We start from the raw sequence: 22,832 nt of genomic DNA on the forward strand, positions 1-22,832 counted from the left end.
TGTAATTTCAGTTTTTTTATTATTATTTTTTGTATTATAGCACAAGTTACCACGAAATGGTAGAAACTTTAAAATGACACCAAAGGAAAAAATGGCACTAGGCTAACAATATAATGCTACAACATGACAAACATTACTCTTTCTGAAATGGAGACAGTATTCATTATACATTGAAGTATATACATCCTTGATAAATAAACCAATACTGCTTAGATATTTTTAATCTCTGACAGTCAGTGCACGAGAGAGAGTGCGAAGGAGTTAGCAGCAAATGCTAACTCAGAGAAGAGCACTGAGAAACCGCAGGCACTGATCACCCAGGTGTGGAGCCAAAACTGTGTTACATTTGAGAAGAACTCATTCATGAAGTCATGCACTGACACGGGAGAGTGCAGCATGAACGTGTGGCTTCTTTGGGTCCAAGTGGGACCAGGTAGGCACGTGATGTGACTAGACTTGGATTGTTCTACCGACTACAATCTAACGTCTGAAAACTATTTCATTGCAAACAAGGCCTCTAAAAGGGGTTGTTCTGGGTGTTGCTGAGACATCCATAAACCCGACCACACATCATTATAACCCTGAACAAATTCCACTCCAACCACTCCTCTTCCATACAAATCTGTTGAGTCATGCAAGCATAACGCTTGGACAAAGAAATCATTGCGATAAAAATGTAAAAAAATACACATTCAGCCAAAACATATCAAAGCACACAATGAAAGATACCTCTCTTATTTTCAACAGTAAATAGGAAAATTTTGGTAGACTCCACTTTCTGTCAGACCTGCTGATTTCATAGTTTAACATAGGTGCTTCTGCAAGAGTGAAACAAGAAAAGGTTGGTTAAGCGCAATAAAGCTGTTTTTGAGAGTTTCACAGAGCAACAGAGAGAGAGAAAAAAACAGGCTCTCTTGCCCTACAATGGCCAGTTGGGAATTGGGACTGCAGGATAGTTCGAAGGGAAGCAGGAAACCCTGTAGTGATTGGCATCCCCATGGCCATTTCCAACCAGCCAGTGCAAAGCCATTTTCCCCACTGACCCCTCCCACTCTAAAAGCTATCAACCAATCCCAGAGAAGTGAAGGAGAAGAGACATGGTTGCTTAACTGTAAGCCACGTCTCTCCTCCACCAATGAGCAGCTCATCTCTGCTCCCGTGCTTTGTCCAGACTGCAGAGGGGCCTGGAACGCCTAGTGCCTCTTCATGGAGGAGACCTTCTTCTTCCGAGCCGCAAGCATCTCATAAAATGGATCTCGACTGATGGCAGCTCTGCAGTAAACACACACACACACACAAAACACACACATGTGAATGTCAGTGACACACACACACACACACACACACAGACACAAACACACACAAAACACACACGTGTGAATGTCAGTGACACACATACACACACACACACACAGACACAAACACACACAAAACACACATGTGTGAATGTCAGTGACACACATACATACACACACACACACAGACACAAACACACACGTGTGAATGTCAGTGACACACATACACAGCACGTAGCACAGGCCAACAGGCAAAACCACACAGACACATGCTCACTTGATGCTGTTCATCCACTCATCCTTCTCATCAGCTGTTGGAGCAGATATGCGGTAGAAGGTGTGGTTGCCCTCGACGACCCTTCCATCGGCCTCAGTCTTACACGCTTTGATCACCTGGTCCTTGTTATCTGGGATAAACAGCTCAAAGCAATTCTGCAACACAAACACACATACACATTTGCTTCAGTTTTCACATTTAAATGTGCAATAAATAGTTTACATGTATTAAAGTGAACTGCAGGTAGTTCTCTTTAGTAGTGTGCATACAATATTTCAAATTCTAAAAGGGTGATATCAATTGTTCGCAATATTTATGAAGAACAATTTTAATGAAGTCCATGCTCCTTCACAAAATTAGATCTAAATAATAATAAGAACTACTACTCGTTGTGAGAATAATGATTTGAGTATGCATTCGTGCAGAAGATGCACATGCACATTACCGGTTTCTTATCCTCCACCTCCCGGATGCTGAGGTTCTCCAAGGGAATGATTCCTCTGGGCTCTTTGTCCTGGAGAAGAAGCACAACCCTTAGCAACATCGCCAGTATAAGCCCATACTCCTATGTAGAGGAATGCATCATGTGTATGAGTGGTGGATTCAACGACAAAACAAAAACGACTCCTTTTGACTTACAGTTGTGTACTCAAAGTAGTACAAGCAGTTGTCGGTGAGGATGAACCACCTCCTCTTCCATGTCTTCACACGTCCACCTGAGGGAGAGAGGGGCAGGTGTGAGGGGAGGTGGTGAGGGGGGGGGGGGGGGGGCAGGGGGCCCACAGACCAGCAGCAGAGAGACCCAGCACACACACAGCAGAGCGGCCGGGCAGGCAGACAGACAGACGCACAGACCGATGAGGACCCACGCAAGACTCCAGCGTCTTCTCAGTCCAGTAAAGAACACTTGGACATAAACCAGGACAACTCCAGAACACTAGATAGATAGATAGATAGATAGATAGATACTTTATTGATCCCCAGGGGAAATTCAAGATAGACTAACCCACAGTAGCAAAGAAGAAGCCGGAAAGCATCTAGATTTTTACCTAATTGGCTACATGGTATGATCTTTAGACTCCTATTCTCCGTGCACAGTGGTGACATTAAAATAGGCCTACAAAACATATCTACAGTTTGACATTAGAATACTAAAATCCATTTACAATCAGCAGTTCAGAGACCAGCTACATCTTTTGATATCAAAAACCATCTGAATTAGGTACTTTCTTACAAAGCTCTGAGCATGTACACAGCGCCATGCTTCAAATCCAAACCTCCACAGATGCTTTGAAAACATTAATCAGGACCTTCGTAAACTGCCATGTGGATCCTTTTAATACTATGCTCATCCATGACCTCGACCTGAGACCTTCTAATGAGATCATCGATGAAGCAAAATCAGTGGATCATGTATGAACCTCTGTAGAATATCCTAAAAAGGAGTCAATGTCAATGTAGGTATTCGTATATTATTGCATTATTGCAATAATAAAGAGCACGGGCTTGAGTTGAGTCATCAAAAGAGGCTGGTGCATGTCAACACAACTATCAAAATAATTCCTGGCTTTACTTGAAGAATTCTCTAGACATCTGCTTAATGTCTCCCACTACAACTAAACTCCATTACAATTGTGAAAAAAACATGACAGACAGACAAGCTCAACAGACAGCAGCACATGAGGTCACATGACCCAAGCTGATTGCTTTGGTGTCACAATGAAAGCTGATTGGTTGACTGGCTTGTAGATTATGATCATAGAACATGGCATCCCTTCCAAAGATCTCCTGGTGAAAAGGCATAGACAGACAGACATATGGGCAGACGGACAAGACCCTCTGGAGATGTTTGGAGAGGGCTGGGGTAAGGGGGGGCAGTGCTGGTGCTGTGGCGTGTTACTGGATTTAGAGAAAATAGGGGCAGATTACATTCAGACTAGGAGTGAATAAACTGCAAACCAAGACAGGTGAAATTGTCCAACAAATCATCTGCTCTACCCATTCTTCAAGTCTTTTGTCAAAGGAGGATCTGGCACAGCATCTGGTCGTAAATCAGGTTCAGGTTACAGGCACAGGCAACATTCACAATCTCTTTTCAGATACATGCTCCCCAAACCCTTCTAAATAATCCAGCGCCCCCACCTCATTTAAGCATGAAGAGAAGCAGCTTGATCGGAAGCAGAGTTGCCTTTCAGCCACTGAAATTTCAGACTGCTTCACTGGACAGTTGAAGCTACAATCATCTGGACATCAAATGAAGGGGAAATATCCCTTTTATTTGTGTGTTTGGTACCAGAGCTAGTTTAGCAGAACCAAGCCAAAGAAGCCAAATTACAGTATAAATAATGTTTTTGATGTTCAACAGTGTGCTAGTAATTAGTAGATACTCTAGTTGTAAGGGCAATATCACTGTATGTTTAAGAGTCTTTGTAATTGATTTGACAGTGTCACCATATTGTCCAAAATATGTATATCTTTTTAGTCCACACATCATCAGAACAAAGGGTTAATAGAAACCTTCTGGTTCAGTTGTGTCAACATGTCTGCTTAACAATGCCCTGGTCATGAGACTGCAGGGCGGCAGAGCTGCCAGTAACAGGATTGGCTGTCTGCTGGTAAGTCTGGCAGTGGACAGGCAGTCTGAGGGCTGAGAGGAACAATGCAGCTGACAGAATGATACCAGGAAACACCACAGCAAACAGACCAATCACACCCAAGCCCCCGCCACCACCTGGTGACCACAGAGAGAAAGAGAGAAAGAGAGAAAGAGAGAGAAAGAGAGAGAGAGAGAGAGAGAGAGAGAGAGAGAGAGAGGAGACAGACAAAACCAACTGCTTTATGAGACCAAATCAATAAAAAGAAGATCAAACAAAACCAGTGACAAAAGAGAAAACTGAGATAACAAAAGGAAACAAAAAAAAAAATGCCAGTGCCCACCACTCTAACTTTGTATAGGGAGCGTCAGAAACAGACAGAAAAGAGAAAATAAAAAGCATGGCGGAGCAGCAAGAGGCTCAGCTCAGTTGGGTGAACAGGTGTACATACCTCCTGGAGAAAGACAACAGCCAAAAATCATGGGAACAAACAAACGAGGAAGAAAAAGAAAAACAATATTAAATGAAAGGGGTAAGGAAATCACATCACTGTGCCATGTCCACACGCGGCTCTGCTCCGTTGATTCTGAGATAGGACTCTTCAAACCCCAGGGTGATTGAAATAATCATAATCAAACATAATTAATCAAAACATAACCTTTGTAAAATAATCTTTCTGATTACATATTCACATTCCTTGTTCAGGTCATTTGTGACCACTAGGGGGCACTACTGCCCCAGAGAGAGGGCAGCCAAAGTGGCTGTTGACACAGAAATAGAGACGTCTGTCCATCATTTGATTTTGTTTACAGGCTGTGTGTCTGACAGTGATTGGGAGTTATTTAGTGGACATATGATTATGAGTATGTGTTTACATGAAGTAGGTCTGTGAGGTCGATGTGTGGGCTTCTATAATGTGCCTATAAGAGTGCATATATGTAAATAATTCATATCCCTCCACATGTCCATCTGGTAACAAGGCCACATGTATAATTAATGAGCAGAGGGGTAAACAGGGGCGTCATAAGATTCCTCTGCACACACACACACACTCGCACACGCACACACGCTCACACAGATGGTGGGGAAGGTGGGCGGCTCATTAACATGTATAGACTTCATATTAAAACCTCCTACACTCTTTGTGTGCGTGTGAGTGTCTGTGGGTGCATGGATGAGTGTGTGTGTGTGTGTGTGTGTGTCAGAAAGTATCTTTGTGGCATGTGTTTACTGACCCAGTTTGAGCAACCAGCCTTCACGGTCCGGATTGAAGAAAGTGTGTGTGAGGTCGTTCCCATCATCCTCTGGGATTTTGAAGGGCTCATTCTTGATGCTGTCGTAGAGATTCTGTACAGGAAATGGGGATTGGTCAGTGCTCTACTATAGCATCATACACCGGAGATATACTTCCAAAGAAAAGGATCATCTAATGCCAGATTACGTGGAATGCTCTCGTTTCATAACCATAAGAGGCCCAGTCATGCATGTTAAAGGAGAATTCTGGCCATTTTTCACATAAATCTGTTTCTTGAGGTCCCCGAGTACTCTCAGTACGGAAAACAAAGCTAACAGCTTTGCTTTTTAACAGCTACAGCTAACAGCTAGAGCAGCCAGGCAGCTACAGTGCTCATTTTCATCATCATTTTTAAAATTGCCAGAGCTTTCCTTAGAGTCGAGTTCTGAGAGACAGAGAGGGGACCAAAGAGATGCTGAGATGGCACATACTCTGAGCAGGTCCTCTGGTAGGTCTCCTCCCTCGTTGATGCCTCTGTTCATGGAGATGAACCTCTCCACCGCGGGCTTGTCTTTCACATTGGGGTTGTGCAGGCTAGTGTTCAGCATGATAATGGCAAAGGACAGGATGTAGCAGGTGTCTGGAACACACACGCACACACACACATATATACACACATATACACACACACACAAAATAGAGCATTGTGTCAGACTGTGCTCAGTGTGCGTGTTAGTGTGAGTGTGTGTTTTCAACAGGTGTGTGTGTTGGGGGGGGGGGGGGGGGGGGGGGGGGGGGTACCTGTGCTCTGGAAGACACCAGGGTTGCACTGACAATAGCGCTGTGCAAATGCCTCCATCATACGGTCAATCTTCTGAGCCTCGCCAGGGAGCCTGAAACTCCACAGGAATTGCCTACACACACACACACATGAAAATCAATGTGTGAACTGCTAATTTTCTTCCAAACCTGTGAATTTATAAATGGTATGATGTTGTGTGTTTACATGTGTGTGTGTTTGTTTGTTACCTGAGTGCCTGCACCAGGTTAAGATCGGTGAATTCATGCAGCTCCACAAATGCGTGCAAGACCTGAATGTTGAGGTCATCCCTGCAACACAAACACCCATACTAAACATCACGTTGAAAAGAAGAAGGGAGAAAAAAAAACACCCAAGACAGACAGAATCAAAACTGATTTCTGAGCAACTCCTCCCCAAGAGGATTGTGGGATACCACTAAAGCTTGCTTTACAGGAAGACCCAACCCTCATTTCCTGATTCTACCTCACACACTCAGCAGTGGAAGGAGAGACTCATCACCCTCTGCTATGAGCCCAGGTTTCTCTCTCTCTCTCATACATACAGACACACGGCACATGTGCACACACGCACATACAGCCCCAGGCAAAGAACAGTCACAGCTGAGTCAAAGGGTGTTGGCTCCAGTGATCCGCACACAACAGAACACACAACAGACTCTGCTCCCATTTCAGAACACTCTCTCTTCCCACTAATGGGAATGCTTTTCTACTAATGGGAATGTCCAACTGTTCAAACAGTTCAATTCTATGTTTGCTCGCTCACACACACACACACACACACACACACACAAACACACACAAACACACACAAACACACACTACGGTGCACTTGAGGAAACTGAGGCTAATGCAGCTGTTATGTGTGAGCCAACATTCCACAGATATTAAATGTTGAATTAGATTATTGAGATAAAGGGGAAATGAAAGACAGATGGGGGGCAGGGAAACCTGATCACTTTCTTTTAACACAAATCTAATCCCCCTTTTCCTTTCTCTCCGAGAACACAATCCTGCTTTAGAGACCAGCACCACGGACCAGAGAGACCAGAGGAAATACAACTATGGATGAAATGCCTGCACTTCAGATGGCCTAAAACGGTCATTACACTTTTCAAATCGTTAACCTTTTTTCACAGTGTGACAGATACGTGCAACCCACGCACGCACATACATACATTCAAATGGCCACAGATGCAGCTTGTGAAACATTCATGAAAATTCAGTTTCCATTGCAAGCTTGAGTGCCAGTTCACACTTAAGGTGCAAAGAGAAAAAGAACCCTGACAAACTGCCCTAGCAATCAGTCATTGGCTCATAGCATGAAATGCTAAACAGTAAACACGGAGCATTGCACATCACAATCAGAGTGAGATTCCTGGCTGGTGCAGCCTGCTACAGCTTTGTGTGCGTTTCCAAGTGCGTTACCATGGAGCTAAGTGCAGTGAGCTAATGCTATCAATGCTTAAACTTATTCTGTCCATCAGGATTAGATGCTAACGGTATTACCATTTTCATTTTTGTTGCTTTTTAAATATTGCATAGCGACATCTATGTCAATGCCTTAGAATTTCAGATCTGATTTTCAAATGCTCTTCTATGAATGGAAACACCATGCTTCAGTTACCCTAGCTTCACGTGCATACATGTCAACATACATGTTGACACACACACACACACACAAACACATTCTTACTGACCTCTCCCCAAGGTAGTCCCCTATAGCGGTCTTATTAAGGCCCTCCCCTTTGTAGAGGAACTGGGCGATGTCGTCACTGGTGTTCTTGAGGAGCTCGTTCTCAATCAGAAACTGGATGCCCTGCACAACACAGACACAAAAGCATACAGCATCAACATAGTGTCAACACCCTGGAATGTTTTCGACCCAACATCTGTCCAACTACCAACTACCAACTACCAACTACTAAAAGTTTAAGATCCATCCATCCAACGTTGTTTATAAGGTCCCAAGCTACTCCAGCAGTGGTGTCTAACGTACTCACCTTCTTGGGGTCCATGTTGAACTTCTTGCGGCCCATGGCCACCTGTTTGTTCCTCTGCATGTTCTTCCTGTGGACGGGAATGTGCAGGGATCAGAGAGCATATTCTTGGCTTGCCAATTCTTAAAAACTGTTCACTGTTAGTCTTAACTAATATAAGATGTATACTCTGTAAGTTGCTTTGAACAAAAGAGTCTGCTAAATACAATAACCATAACCATAGCATATAAGGGTGCGATCACTCTTGCTACCGCGCACATCTGTGGTGCTTCATCATGTATGAAGAATAGAAACTCTGGCGGTGACCAGACGATGGCAGCTCACCTCTCCTCTGAGGAGCCCAGGTTCTCGATCTCACTGGTCACCTCTGCTATCTCATCCTTCAGCCTCTGCGTGGCAGGACAAAGAGAGAGGCACAGGTAAGGAAGAGGCACAAGCAACAAGGGGCTTGCACCCATACAAAAGCACAAAGGCACTTGGGTGTCAATATTAATTAGTGCTTTGTTACTGAAAAGCAAGTATATCGTCCAAATGGTTGCAGTGGACAATAACATTAAAAAATGCTTTGGTATCCTTCCCTTCTCACAACTTAGCCCCATTTGAAAAATAAGATAGATAAGAAGGTGTCTGTGTGTGCCTGTCTGCTAAACTGAGAACTTGTTCGCTGAATACACTATCTCTTTCTGTGTATGGGTGTGTGTATGGGCGTGTGTGTGTGTGTGTGTGTGTGTGTGTGTGGTTATAAGTGAGAGATTGAGAGAGGAAGAGAGATTTATATCTTTAAATCCCCACTCTCAAGCAATAACTATCCCATGCAGGCCTGACACTAACTGTCCAAATGTGAATGGATTTCCCAGAATGCACCTCTGCCCCAGCTGTAACAGCATTAGCAAAGGAGAGGGGAGACTACCTCCGGGAGGAGCCCTTAGACAGCCTGATCACATTAGCCTCTAGTCTGTTTGGGGTCAGACTAGAGGCGCGCACACACACACACACACACACACACACACACACACACACACACACACACACGTCTGTACTGGCCAGGCACCTTGGCACTCGCACTTTCACTTAATCTCTGACTCAGATCAAAAGAACCCTTAAGTCTTAAAATCCATCCGTCCATTAAGACCACATAATAGCACCACTGTCAATATTCAATTCCCAGCCAGAAGAGCCTATACGTTTTTCAGAGACAAATTTCCGTCCGAAACAAAAACCCTATCTGGTTCACTAAAGTCGGTTGGACTACAAATCAGTCCCCTTTTTGCAAGCTAAACAAAAGCTTTTATCATGATGGCCACAAAACCCTGGAGATAAGGCGTCCATTTTGGGCCCTGGGCCCATGAGAGAGCTTTCCCTCCTGCTCCCTGCTTGGCAGAGGAGTGGTTCTCCAGAGAGAGCAGCCTGCACTCTCTTTCCTGTCCCTTCCCTCTCATTGTGGCGGCTGGGTGCTCGGGCCGCGGGGGGAAGCAAACATCTGCATCTCCCAAGGCCTCCACCAGCTCTGCAATCACAACACATTCCTGGCGTGTTTGTCTGAGCAAACAAAGACAGAAGGCAGACCTCGGGCAGGAAGACCTTGACATGCAGAGGCATGGGGGGAGGAGTTTTTTTTGTGGGGGGGGGAGAGAGGAGGGAGAGAGAGTGAAAACGTCTAAGACACGTAAACACTAGCGACAACAAATTCTACACTACACTGTGGCTCAGAAAAACTGTTTAATCAGCAAGAAAAAAATGAAGACAGAAACCGGGGAAAATCCAAGAAAATGCCAACATCTTTACAAAGGAAGAGCTACTGGCCTTCATTTTACGGTATATGGCTGGCATCTATGATTGAAAGCAGAACTACTCTACACCATTATGATGAAGTGGGTCCCCTCATGGAAATACCAACACACACACAATCCTCTGTTTACGTAGTTTATGATCAGGCCATTGAGGCCATCCGTTCACTGTTACAGTTAAAACTGAGATTCCTGAGATGGCAATCGGAGTAATCACCAGCTCACCCACCCCTCATCAGCGGGCAGCCCAGATCATGATGTCAGACGGCCCACACCCAGTCATCATGAGCTCACCCTCGCAGGACACATGGCTGTCATGTTACACCACAGCAGGAGATAACAGACGCAAGTCCAGAAACGCAACCTGTGGGTGTGGCAGGTCTGTGTGTGTGTAAGTGAGTGAGTGAGTGAGAGAGAGAGAGTACGTGCTGGATAAAGACCTGGATTCCCATTGCGGAATGCTGAAAAAACGCTAACCATTGCATAAACAGCAATTTAGGTTTGAGAGCACAATAAATTGAGTTTGTTTGAGGATGACTGTCTATGGGTCTAATGGGTCTGTGTTTACCTGTATGTCATCCAGCAACTCTTGTTTGCGGCGGCGGATGTTTTCCAGCTCCTGCTGCTCTTCTGGAGTGAGATCATCCGGCACTGAGAGAGAGATACAAGTGAGACAGACAGAGAGAGAGAGAGAGAGAGAGAGAGAGAGACAGAGAGACAGAGAGAGAGAGAGATGTGTGAAATATACGACTGGATTATGCTACTGATGCTACTGATGCTCATAGCATCTAATACAGGGCGGCGTGAGAGAGACAAGTATGATTAAACACACACACTATACACACACACACTATACACTAAACAAGAGGGCAAAAGTGCACTGATTTTCCAACGTCTCAAGGAATAATGCTTGACAACACACACACACACACACACACACACACACACACACACACACACACAAACAAAACAGTGCTCTCTGCCAGAAAAACTGAGGTAAACCAACAATTACCGTAGTATGCAGCCAGTAACCACAGAGGAAAATCATAAACATCCCAACACAATACAAGTTCGCCGGGTTAGGTTTAGGCACTCAATGGGAATAACTCAATGATGTTACTTAACTCATACTAGCCTTCCTGTGACAGGTAAATGCGTACAGACCAGACATTTTTGCAGGCCCTGAAGAGGCTGATCTGGCTGATCTGTGGTGCGGGTACATTTACATTTATTCAAAAGGCAGACGTGCTAAAATAACATTGAAGCTGCAGTGCAGAGGAATTACCAATGCATCTGTCAATACTAGTGCTAGAGGACAGGAGGGTACAGGCCTAGCCTCCCAGATGATGAGGAGTAAGAAGCTGCGGCATGGCTCTCCCCCTCTCCGCCTCAGCTCTACCTATTCTTAGAACTGAGATAAGACGACACAGCAGGAGCAGACTAAACCCAGTAAACACTGATCTACTCCTCTCCCTCACTCACTCACCCCAACGCACCCTTTACTGCAGAATAATCTTCCTCTAGTGTCAGTGTGTGTGTGTGTGTGTGTGTGTGTTTGTCTTTTCGGTGAATCAAGCAAGCCACAATTTGCAGATTTGGAAGAACAAGGGGATTTCCTAAAAGCTGAAAATTCTCAATTGCTTTCTACATAAAGAAACTTCACGGGAAAAGCAATGTGTTTCATACCTGTGAAACACAACCCTGTGATGATGCTCGGCTCAGCACTGGAAACTTTAGTACATATTACAGAGTCATACTAGTCATTTGTAGGACAAAGATTTCTTGAGAGTGCACACAGGCCACTGATACAAATGTATAGCTTCAATAAATTCTCTATGTCTGTTCAATGATTAACAAATACATGAGATAATTGTACTAGAATATTCCTAAGAAACATATAACATCCAGGGAACGCATTTGGGTCATGCGTGCATGAATCTACACGGAAAGTTAGTGTGCGGAGTTCTGATTTCTATCTGCTTTTAGAGGTTTAGTGTGTTTGTGTGTGTGTGCTGGCTCGAAAGCTTTTGGAGGAGAAACAGAGATCCTTTACTAAACTCTCCAATGCAAAGCCCCCCTCATTCCCTCTGATCTGCCTCTTTCTCATAATAATCTGATGCTTAGGCTCACTGCAAGCTCAAACACCTCCCACAACCTCTCGTCACACACACGTCTTTATTCTGTCGTTTAGTTCAAAAACACTCCCTCACCACAATCTCAGGCCGTCTCCTTCTCTCGTTGCCTTTCTTTTTCTCACTCTCACACTCACACACACACACACACACACACACACACACACACACACACACACACACACGGTGAGTGGGTGTTCTTTTGAATGCAGCATTGATAGGCAGACTCTCTGCATGCACTGAGTGCAGTTTCCTTTCACAGACAAGGCCCCCTGATCCTGCACTCAACCTGGGCTAGCCACCAAGTCTGTCCATTAGCTCGTCCGGGACCACCGAGGCTGCGGCTCCACCACCGCCCCCTCCCTGTGTCCTCCGTCTAAGCTTGGCCCAAACACCAGTCTGCATTTCCCAACAGAACCTGGTCCAACACCAGACTGTCCTCTCACAGAAACTCAGCCAGCTCAGCACATCTTCCCATGGGCAATGCAAATTTGCACACTGGTGGTGGTGGTGGTAGTAGTGGGTGGTGTGGCCTCCATTTGGCTGCAGTCTGACATGCAACCTATGACCCGATGCAATGACTAGCTGGCTGTCCTTTCTAACATGAGCCTGGCTTTAAGGGCATTCAGAAACCTGAATTCAGATGTTTATTCCCATCTAATGATAGCACAATGGGTACACCTCTCTCTCTCTCTCATTCTTTCTCACACACACACAGAGACACAAAGATATTGTTTACACTCACATGGGCAGTTCATCAACACCCAGACTCAAGTAAACACTCTCAGCTAACAAACACTTTCTATCAAGCCAAACCACAGCTGGCCTTTCACTCAGACACTAGAAACCAAGCAGACCTAGAGGAGTCCAGAGTCTATGAACTTACAGTCTGATTCTAAATCACCATTCTCAGAGAATGCAAAACATCACATTTTGTCTTTGCATTAACCAGATGCAGATGAAGACATTTAAGTTGTTCGTAACTCCTCCCCTGACCTGTATTACAGACCCCATCCTATAACCTCTTGATGAACCCTGTTAACAACGCTTTCAATTCATCACACAGGCACCTAATGTCAAATGTCACCATCATTATGGCACAGCTTTAAAAACGTGTCCTCTGTCTCTCATACACACATGCAGACTTGCACAAAACACATTTACAATCTCTACCAAAATAAGGAACAAACTCCCACATTCAATAAGTTACTCATACCTCTTCTTACCCATGTCAACAAACACAGTCTGACCTGAGAATGTGATCCTTAGGATAGTTATCCTTCTTGCTCTCCACTTGTTCTATCTCTATTCCCCTCTTTTCTTTACGTTCAAGAGCGAACGCAAAGGCTTGTGACGCACATGTTCGAGAGAAAATTGGGAGAGGCCGGGAGAGAGAGATGCACAGAACCAGACAGAATCCCTCACTCACTGGGGTCGGCACCGAGCCCTGTTACAGTCCATCCGCCTGGTGCCTTCTCTCATTCCATCCCACACACGTTTTACATCCTCCCTCCCTCCATCCTGCTCCTTCTCTCTCCCTCCATCTTATTCCTTCACAAGCACCACCCAGTGGTCAGCCCTGTTTCCTCTGCTGCTGCCACACACGCATGGATGCACACACACACTCTCTCACACTTTCTCTATCACAATTCAAGTATCTCAACTGCAGCCTCCTCTTTCCTTCTCAAAATCTGCCCACACACAAGTGTAGGCTACAGCATGTGTGTATTATCATATCAGTGTGTGCACAATCGGTAAACCCTGATGTGACTATTACCAAGCCCATAACAAAGATCATATCCCCCCATGTCCTTCATCACATGCATACAACTTAAGTTCTTCTCATCCTATGTAAGGCTAACCAAATGATGAGTAAGTTGCAAGCAGGTGTCTCGTCTGACTCAACTGTCTGGCACTACCACACACCATCCTAAATAACCGTTTACAAGCTACAACGTGACGACCTAAAAGGCAACTGCATGGATTGTCTCTAATAATTGTCCCTGTCCGCTTTACTGAAATACACTCAATAAGCAAACTATCCTACTAGAGCAAAGCAGGACATTGCCACCAAAAACAAATACCCATCCCCATGTTTACTTGATCAACCAACCACCTGTTTAATGGGACACATTACATTTGGCTGACGCATTTTTAGCCAAAGCGACTAACAACATGGTAAACAGTTTAAGTTTTAAAGCAATTTTAGGACAATTTAAAAAACGGTAGAGTACAGTAAGAATAAGTGCATCAGTGAGTGCTGTTTTTAACAGTTACGTGTCAGTTCAAGAAGGCTGGTAAGTGCTAGGATCAGCAAGACTTGTTGTAAGTGGTGCTATGAGAGGAGATGTTCTCTAAAGAGCTGGGTCTTCAGAAGTTTTTTGAAAATGGAGAGGGATGTCCCTGCCCTTGTAGGAACTGGCAGCCAACCACCAACGAGGGACACACATGCAGCCAGTAGCATGCCAACATTCGATGGCATGTCGTTCATTACATAGCCTAGCTAGATTCTGAACCTAGTTTACTATAATATAAGCTAGGACACGACATCTTAAAAAGGGGGAAACGCCATGCCAAATTAGAAGGGATTCGACACTTGTCAAATTAATCTAAATGACAAAATACTTAGCCTATACTCAGAACTACATATGATTTTATGACATTATTAAGTAGCCTGTGTCGACATTTGTGAACAAATACATAGCCTACAGCCAACCCATGGCCAATTAAAAGCATTAAGTCAACGGTAGGTTTGGACTTTAATTAAAGTGCACAGTTCCCAGGGGCCTACGTCAAAGCAGACTTTTGGTTACTTTGTTGCAACAACAACATTAGCTTGCTGGACAGAAGCTAGGAGCTTCCGGCTGTAGCCTAAATCATTTCATTAGACCCATATGGGCTATCAAATGGGAAAACAAAGTTGAATAAAGATCATTTTCATAACTTACCAACTCCGTCTTCTGACTTTAGCACCATTTTGTTCTCTGTTACCTTCTGGCCTTTCCAGACAATCAAGACTTAGGCTAGAATTAACAGGCTGACACACAGTGACGAAAAAAGAAAGTTTAGTCGCTTGTCGTTGCTTAGTTTTATTAGTCTTCTCTTCACGCGAAAAAAAAAACGTTTAGCAAAATAGCTTACGCTAAGCTACACACCACCGGATGAGCTTGGAGAGGAAACGTGGGGAGTGGTTTAGAACGGCCCTGGCTTCACGAACCAATCCTGTTCTGGTTGTGTCTACGGCTTCACTGTGTTTACCGAATGACGCGCTTGCTCAAAGTCTGCTACGTGACGTGAATTCCGCAAACTGGGTGACCGGGGATCAGTTTCACCACAGGCATCCACACCCTAGTTACACCCGGGCGGTTTTTGTCAATCTACTGTGGGATAATCCTGTGGGTCCGGACACAGGGCTGACTAAACTTCATAGGGACGGATGGAGGGGTGCAGCATAAGGGAACGATCAGACAGGACGCGCTTTGTCGCTTATCAAACGCGAGGTGCACCATGTTTTCATAAAAACGCGGGCGCTTTTCCGCTTGTAGTTTAACTTTTTTCAATTCGAGGCGCTCAGGGCGCCTCCGCAAAACGCGAGACGCTGTGGGGAAACGTTAACAACATTTATAAACAAAACAAAAAAGGCGCATATCTCACTGCAAAAACCGCGTCCTGTCTGATCGGTTCCTACCTTCTTACATTAAACAACTAAAATCATTAAGAGTAGCCTAAACAATAAATATGATTTTAGAGTTTACTCCCACATTTGCGACACGTCATGTTTTTAGAATAGGCTCAGCATAGTTTTAATAACACTTTAGAATGTTTTGTCCTAGGCTATAGACAATTCACCTGATTAGGCTAGTGCATAGGATTAAATGCTTAACATGTGGTTTGTTTTTCAAAATGCTGTAGGCCTAGGCCTAGAACACAGAAATAAATATCCTCATGCTATTTTTCCTGACTTATCATGACATGCGGTTAGACAGACTGGTGGAAGGAACGTGTTTACATGTGTGCTGCTGTCTACAGTCAAGAACATGTGCCTGCCTGCATTTGATAGTAGCCTAGCTCAGGAATGTGACAGAAGCTGTTTGATAAGGTGTGCGTAAAGCAGCATTATCATACTCCTTCAAACCGTGATATAAACTCATATAGGCTATAAAATATGTTAGGTCACACAACTGAGCTAATAAAACACTCTGGTGTGAATGAGCATGATAAAGCTGATATTTTATCGTTGGATAGGCCTACTATGATAAGCAGTTTGACCTCTGTTACGACAGCTGTTCAGATTATGCTTTTTAGAACAGAGAATATGATTCAGATACGATTCAGATAAACAGAGCTAAGAGTTGAGTGAGTGTGTGTTTTGTTTCTGTGGACATATTACAAACGGCGCAGCCCCTCGAAAGAATATTGCACGCACATGATCTGCATATGATAATCAATGATGCGAAGCTTTGTTCCTACTCGACGTCAACTCTGTTCAGCCATGTATCGTTGATGTAAATCAGATTTCTGACATTAATGCAAGTTTGATGCCTATGCAAATGATTATGGAAATATTACGCAGCACGCATCATCAGAGACAGTTGTGACGACATCTGAGTAAGGATTTAAAGGCCAAGACTCAAACCAAGACTCCCTAAATGTAATTGTTCCTCCCCTTTCCTCTCCTCCCCTCTCCCTTCCTTCCAACCCCCTCTATGGCCTCCACTCTCACCTCTCCCCCTTTGACTCTCCCCATGAAAAAGTCTCTTGTTAACAGAATCAATGTAATTCCTGAGGGCGCCCACGCTGCCATCACCCACAATAGCCTTTTGTCACAGCAGAGTGTGTGTGCGCACACAAATTTGATTTAGAATGCATGTTGGTGTGTCTGTGTGACATACTATTTTGCAAGAATTTCAGACTTATGAATGTAATTGGTTAGTTGCAGGTACATAAATCTCACATAGAGCTCCCAACCTCCAGCTTGGCTGTTATAGTTGAGTACTCATTCCTTACTAGGCATTTCTTAGTGTCCCAAAACTCAACCAGCTCTAATATAACATAGCAGACACACCACTGATGTATTTAATGCACCAATAATCAGAAAAGCTAAGATTACATCTATTTGCTAATGATAATATACCTTATAGAGAATATAAGACATCACTCTAGGATTTGGAATGGTTTGAGTGCCCACTACTGGCCATTGAGGGCAACACAGTGCAGTCAGTTCCAAGCATTTCAGGCATGTTACTTCCTTGAAAACACATAGCCATACGTACAGTCCGGGAGCAGTATTGTGTATGTGTGTTTGTGTGAGCTCACCTGATCAAAGTAAACAGTGCTGATTTCATTCCTATCAAGTGCTGGAGTGAAGCAAAGTAAAGAAGCAAAATGGTGTATTTAAATGTATTGATTTGATAGTAGAGATACTGATATGAAGAGTTCAGATGCAAAACCCTCTAAATCCGTCTGACCACATTTCTTTTAAATGAGCATTTAAAATCCGGTTCCTATAGGTTTCTGCATAGAAATCGATATTTCAGACCAGGACGAGAGTGTTATTTGGTGTGTTTTTAAGTTAAATTATTTGATTAACGTATACTATGTGAGGAGAGCATTCACTCACCATCTTTATCTCATTTTTGACGTAGGTGGCATTTAGAGGCTTTTGCATCTGAACCCTTCATATACGGTAGTGATAGTGCACAGAAAGACAAATGTTCCCACAATCTTATTGTCTAACAGTTCTAGGTTCTTTTGCATTGACCAGTGGAGACTCTGCATCCCATTTTATGACCTATAATGACACTTCCACCATGCGCAGCTGATCACATGCACACACAAACATCTTGAGAGGACAAGCAGTTTCACAAAGCCAGCCAGATTCACTTCCTTTATGAATACGAAAGTTCTGCGCACAGAAGCATGAACTCACTCAAACCCCCATGGCAACCAAAAGTGATAGACAAGGGATAAAACAGGAACTTGCTCTCAAGATGAGGAACACCTCTTGTGCCTGATTTCAAAGAGGTCTGTTTGACTCAGCTCCGACTCGCTTCACATTGTAGACCAATAATACAAACATCTGACCCAAAAAGACCCATAAGACATTCAATAACCACAGGTATGTGTGGACAAAGTGTTCCTAACGCCAGATGCTCTTTGACTAACGCCACAGTTATGCCAGTCAAACAACATGGGAATCAGTGGATGGATCTGATGTGAATCCTGACTCTCACCACTAATCCCTGGTAGCGTGCAGGTACATATTTGCGTCAGTCCCAGAGTTATTTACTATTTCATAATTGTTTTTTTTGGTTTGGTAATAGGATTTGGGTAAGGTCTGCCCTAGTATTTTAAGCTCCTGGTGCAGAGACAGACACATATAATGGGAGGGAGCACTGACTTAAACGAAAGAAGACGGACAGTCCGACAGAAAGCACAAAGACACGAAGACACAGGACAGTATGCAGACATTATATAGAAACAGTATACAAACTAGCAAAACATAACCATCTAAACAGACACTCAAAACACTCAAAGCCTTTCATAAAGACTCTGGATGTGCAATTATGACAAATAGAAGATACCATCTTTCTTACTCATACAATATGTCTGTGTGAACACAAGGAGAGGCAGATTCTCCTTTTCCCAGCTGAACCACAAGGCTTACAGCCAATCACACTAATGGAATTACCTCCATCTGTTTTTCTCCCTGTCTCCATTATTTGTTAGCTATGTTGAGATCCAATCTCAGGTCACAACAAACTCTCTTGTTGGCAGCTCAACATACAAAGAATGCATAATTACATCCCCACACACTCACTCAAGAATAGCATGGATCTCTGCTAGTGTATTAGGTACAGTGGTCATTCTGAAGAAATACCACAGATGCACACAGGCACACACAAACACCAACATAAAGGTGATGATATAAATGATCCAATTTTACTATCTATCTTTGAGAGTCTTACCTTTCTGTGAGGCCAGCTGAGCTGGAAAGAGAAATGTCTGGAAACTGTTGGCACAGAGTTCACTGACCGTGGCCATGGTCTCAGTGGACACTGTTGAGAAGGTTACAGTGGGACACTCCCAACCGATAGCTCCTCTCAGCAGTCAACCATCCATTTGGCTGATCTCTCTGTTTGAGCTTACATATGTGTGTGTGTGTGTGTGTGTGGGGGGGGGGGGGGGGGGGGTTGTTGCGTGACAGTAATCCTGCTGCTGCTCCTCAGTCGCACGCTGTCCTTCTCTACTTCTGACTTCTCTTTTCTAACTTTGAAGAATGCCTCTTCAGTCTCTCGCTCTCTCTTCCTCTCTCTATTATCTTTCTCTCTCTCTCTCTCTCTCTGACTTGCTACTTCCACTCCCCACTCTGTTATTTTGCACTGATGCTCAGAAGGATATTACTAGATCCAAGTGACCACAAACACCAACACACTGTCCTTGGCACAAATGTACACATACCCTACATATCCACAATAACCCAAACATGATCACACTGTTTACTTATGTGAACTAAGATAAGAAGGGCAAGATTCTCTCTCTGGCTTAGCCCAACTTTTTCTGAGTATTCAGTTATTTCTTCAAAACTATAAGCACTCCGAAAATTATTCACTGATTGCCTTTTAGAGGGGAAAAAAACTTCCAACTCAAAAAGGCCTGTTTCTACAACAGCACCAATATTGGCTTTGCTTTGGCTTTGCTACTTATCTTACTAACAGTTCAGTATCCCCCCCCCCCTGACTGTGGCTTCAAATCAGCAAACATCCAAACATCTGTGGCTTCAAATCAGCAATCTCTTCCCCAAGTGTGCATGTTTTACATCATATGAGTGAAAAGATTTAGATTGCCACATTAATCTTTTTTTTGTGAACTTGCAGTTATATTAAGTGAGATATACACCGGAAAGAACACACTGATAGACTATTGAAAGTAAATCTAACATCCTGTGTTTTAAGTGGGTAGGCCTATTTATGTATTTACACATGTGATCAGTGTAGCAAATATGGTCTCTCGTAACTGTGGAATGTGTATTAATCAGTGGGAAAGGTAATTTTTAGTTACACACTGAACAAGCTCGACTCTTAAAACGAATGTGTTGCAACAACACAAACTGTGTTGTCCCTATCTGGATATAGAGAAGTGTTAGAGAAGTGTTAAAAAGTGTTGTTTTCAACACATTCGTTTTAAGAGTGTATTTGCTATTTGTTAGGAGGCCTCACACAATGACCAGATCTCACTACAGCATATGCTTAACGAACCAGCTTCCCTCAATTATAATCACAGGTCAGATCACCTGTTATTATGGCATGCCACAGGCTACTTAGGGTAGGGTGTGTGTGGTCGTTTGGTTGGTTGACACAACCGGAAGAGAAAGGGCTAGCCCCATAGCCATGATGAGCATCCTACGCATTATCTTAGCCACAACCACTGACAAACCATTTCAGCTACTTTGAATGTCCATCCATCCATCCATCTATCCATCCATCCATCCATCCATCTATCTATCCATCTACTGAGGCTATAAGAGGCTATAATAAGTGCATCATGTACGTTTTTTAGGTCTCTGATAGCTACCTACGTCACAAACAACAGCTTGATTAAGTCCAATTTGTCCTAGTTTGAATAAAATAAATTGAATTAAAATAAACTCCAACTCCTATAATAAAGACAGTGACAGACCAATTTCCTTTCCCTCTGTTTTTTAATCAGGCTCAGTCTTTCTAATGGAAGCAGCCGAACATCCTAAAAGGCGCATAACATTTTCACCAAGTCAATCAGGCTTCAGTACAGACATTGGTCCAGATGTCCAGAAATCTGAGAATTATTTTACTAGTGGGTACCAGGGTAACTACACTGATACTTAGTGATGATAGTTACATGTTAGGCGACAGTTTTTGATTTAGTTGCACATAATATTAACCTAGAAAAACCCTAAATCCCCCAAATTAGGATTTATTTATTTAGACTTTCTCATCTTTTACCACCCCTTTGCAATGCAAAACAAAGTTTTTTAAATCTCTCAATGGTTTAGCACCTGAATACCTCACTGGCAAGCTTTTAACACACACACGCACACTTAAAGAACTGATTTATTACCAATATTTAAGTTTGTAAAGGAGCTATCAGCTGGCATATAGACACATATATAGACACACAGCACATAGACAGACAAGAGCACATAGCAAAAAAACACACAAGGCACACACAAGGTAACTATATTATGGCATTTTGCGACCCTGAGAAAAAGCAGACATCAACTGTAAATGTAATCTGGTCAACGTTTGGTTCATAATGGATTATAGATACAAACATCCTCACCCACAAAAATACACCATGCTGGAACCTCTTATAGAGGCAACCCAGATCCCTGGCAACACTGTCCTCTAGGAATATCATTTTTGACAGAGTGAGCAAAATTGTGTTTTGTTTATGTGAGTGTCAAAGTCCACATCACTCAAACCTCAGTGAGTCTTTTTCTTATTTCTGAACAGAAGCTAAATAAATAGCTTTGGTGGATTAATTGCCAATTTGATATGGATATTGATGATGATTGATTGATTAACACACATACCAGAAATAACTGGTTCGATTCCATTCACGTCTTTTTTTCTCAGTCCCTTTGGTGCATTTCTTGAATCATCATTAAGGTTTGCACAACAGTAAGTGCACTTCTCAAAATATGCAAACTGCACCACACAGTGATTACCTGCATCAACATGGAACTTGCTCAAAATGGTCAGTTTATATCCCAGAGGCAAATATTTATGACAATCAACAGATAGTCAAAATGCTTAGCCATGTTGTCAATATAACAGTTTTGTCTGCACATTTCCTTATGAAAGTGCACAAGGTTGTAGTTTTTCTGTTTGGCATATCAATTTCGACAGTTCAAAAGTTACACAATGTGAGGTTGTAGCAGATCAGACGGGTTCATACTGTATATACTTGTACAGTGCTGTTTGTAGACTATTGCAGTTTGTTGCCAGACCATGTTATTTATTGTCATGCTTGACTACAGTACATGAGTTCTTTCAAAAAAGTATATTAGAAAGGGCAAAAATACTTGACTGGTTATAATACATAAGTTCAACACTTTTGCTCAGTGACTCAAGCAATTAACTTGAAAGAATAACAAAGAAAGTGATAATGTCAAAAAAACAGATGTGCGAAAGCTTGTAGGCTAGTTTTGAGAATTTCAATTCTGATCTGAGAAATGCAAAAGCGACTGAGAAACACTGTAAATTCGGTCAGCTACAATACAGTGAAACAGTAATTGATCAGTTTGACGTGACCATGTCCTTCAGGCCAGTTATTTTCTGGTAGGCCTACAATAACTAACCATTCCATTTTACCATGCCAAGTAGGCAACTGTGTTATTACTGCGACTGAGTGTCCGGGTTGAGACTGGCATTTAAACAGGCTACCACTCATTTAAATATCAATATTGATATTCTCTCTTTCTCTCTGTGAAACCCACGGCTTTCCCCTTACACCTATCATGACTTAAAAAAAGATGATTTTCGTATGGGCCTACCACAGCTCTCTCCATCCATGGTTATGATGCAGGACCGTCTCTCCTAGCGCACGGATCCTTGGATACAGCGGCACACCCTGCGCTTTTTCTTAACCCTCCTCCTCCAGGTCCGGTGCGTAGATTGAGCGCTGACTCTCTCAAAGCTAGAGCCGCAACTTGA

At 43.2% G+C, this 22,832-nt stretch overlaps 1 protein-coding gene and 1 long non-coding RNA gene across 5 annotated transcripts in view; one reads left to right on the top strand and one right to left on the bottom strand.

Annotated features, from left to right (window-relative positions):
- On the bottom strand, positions 1-22,787 carry cyth1a (cytohesin 1a). 4 transcript variants are annotated; one of them, XM_042085041.1, is made up of 13 exons: positions 22,673-22,787; positions 10,575-10,657; positions 8,544-8,608; positions 8,223-8,289; positions 7,920-8,038; positions 6,430-6,510; positions 6,202-6,314; positions 5,892-6,040; positions 5,401-5,513; positions 2,212-2,290; positions 2,018-2,086; positions 1,573-1,727; positions 1-1,272 (listed from the first exon to the last, which is right to left on the bottom strand). In XM_042085041.1, exons 1-13 carry the CDS (start codon positions 22,689-22,691, stop codon positions 1,194-1,196), a joined length of 1,191 nt encoding a protein of 396 aa, XP_041940975.1. In that variant the 5' UTR covers positions 22,692-22,787; the 3' UTR covers positions 1-1,193. The 4 variants fall into 4 exon arrangements, with proteins under 4 accessions (XP_041940975.1, XP_041940972.1, XP_041940976.1 ...); XM_042085038.1 differs by lacking the exon at positions 22,673-22,787 and adding an exon at positions 19,107-19,277 and having other exon boundaries at positions 2,212-2,288; positions 5,402-5,513; XM_042085042.1 differs by lacking the exon at positions 22,673-22,787 and adding an exon at positions 17,455-17,475.
- Positions 8,926-22,832, top strand: part of LOC121704647 — an 18,298-nt gene continuing 4,391 nt past the window's right edge. Inside the window, exon 1 of the long non-coding RNA XR_006030605.1 lies at positions 8,926-8,957. This is a non-coding gene — a long non-coding RNA (uncharacterized LOC121704647). The remainder of the gene's footprint in view (positions 8,958-22,832) is intronic.

This window comes from Alosa sapidissima, chromosome 3 (genome assembly GCF_018492685.1).
Source record: "Alosa sapidissima isolate fAloSap1 chromosome 3, fAloSap1.pri, whole genome shotgun sequence".
NCBI lineage: Eukaryota > Metazoa > Chordata > Actinopteri > Clupeiformes > Clupeidae > Alosa > Alosa sapidissima.

Excerpts from the sequence above, each read along its gene's own strand:
- cyth1a (XM_042085038.1), bottom strand. The coding sequence starts at position 19,182 with ATGGCCACGGTCAGTGAACTCTGTGCCAACAGTTTCCAGACATTTCTC. Across the intron at positions 5,514-5,891 it reads TACCAGAGGACCTGCTCAGA|AATCTCTACGACAGCATCAA; the intron begins GTATGTGCCATC and ends TTTCCTGTACAG. Across the intron at positions 1,728-2,017 it reads AGGTGGAGGATAAGAAACCG|AATTGCTTTGAGCTGTTTAT; the intron begins GTAATGTGCATG and ends TTTGTGTTGCAG.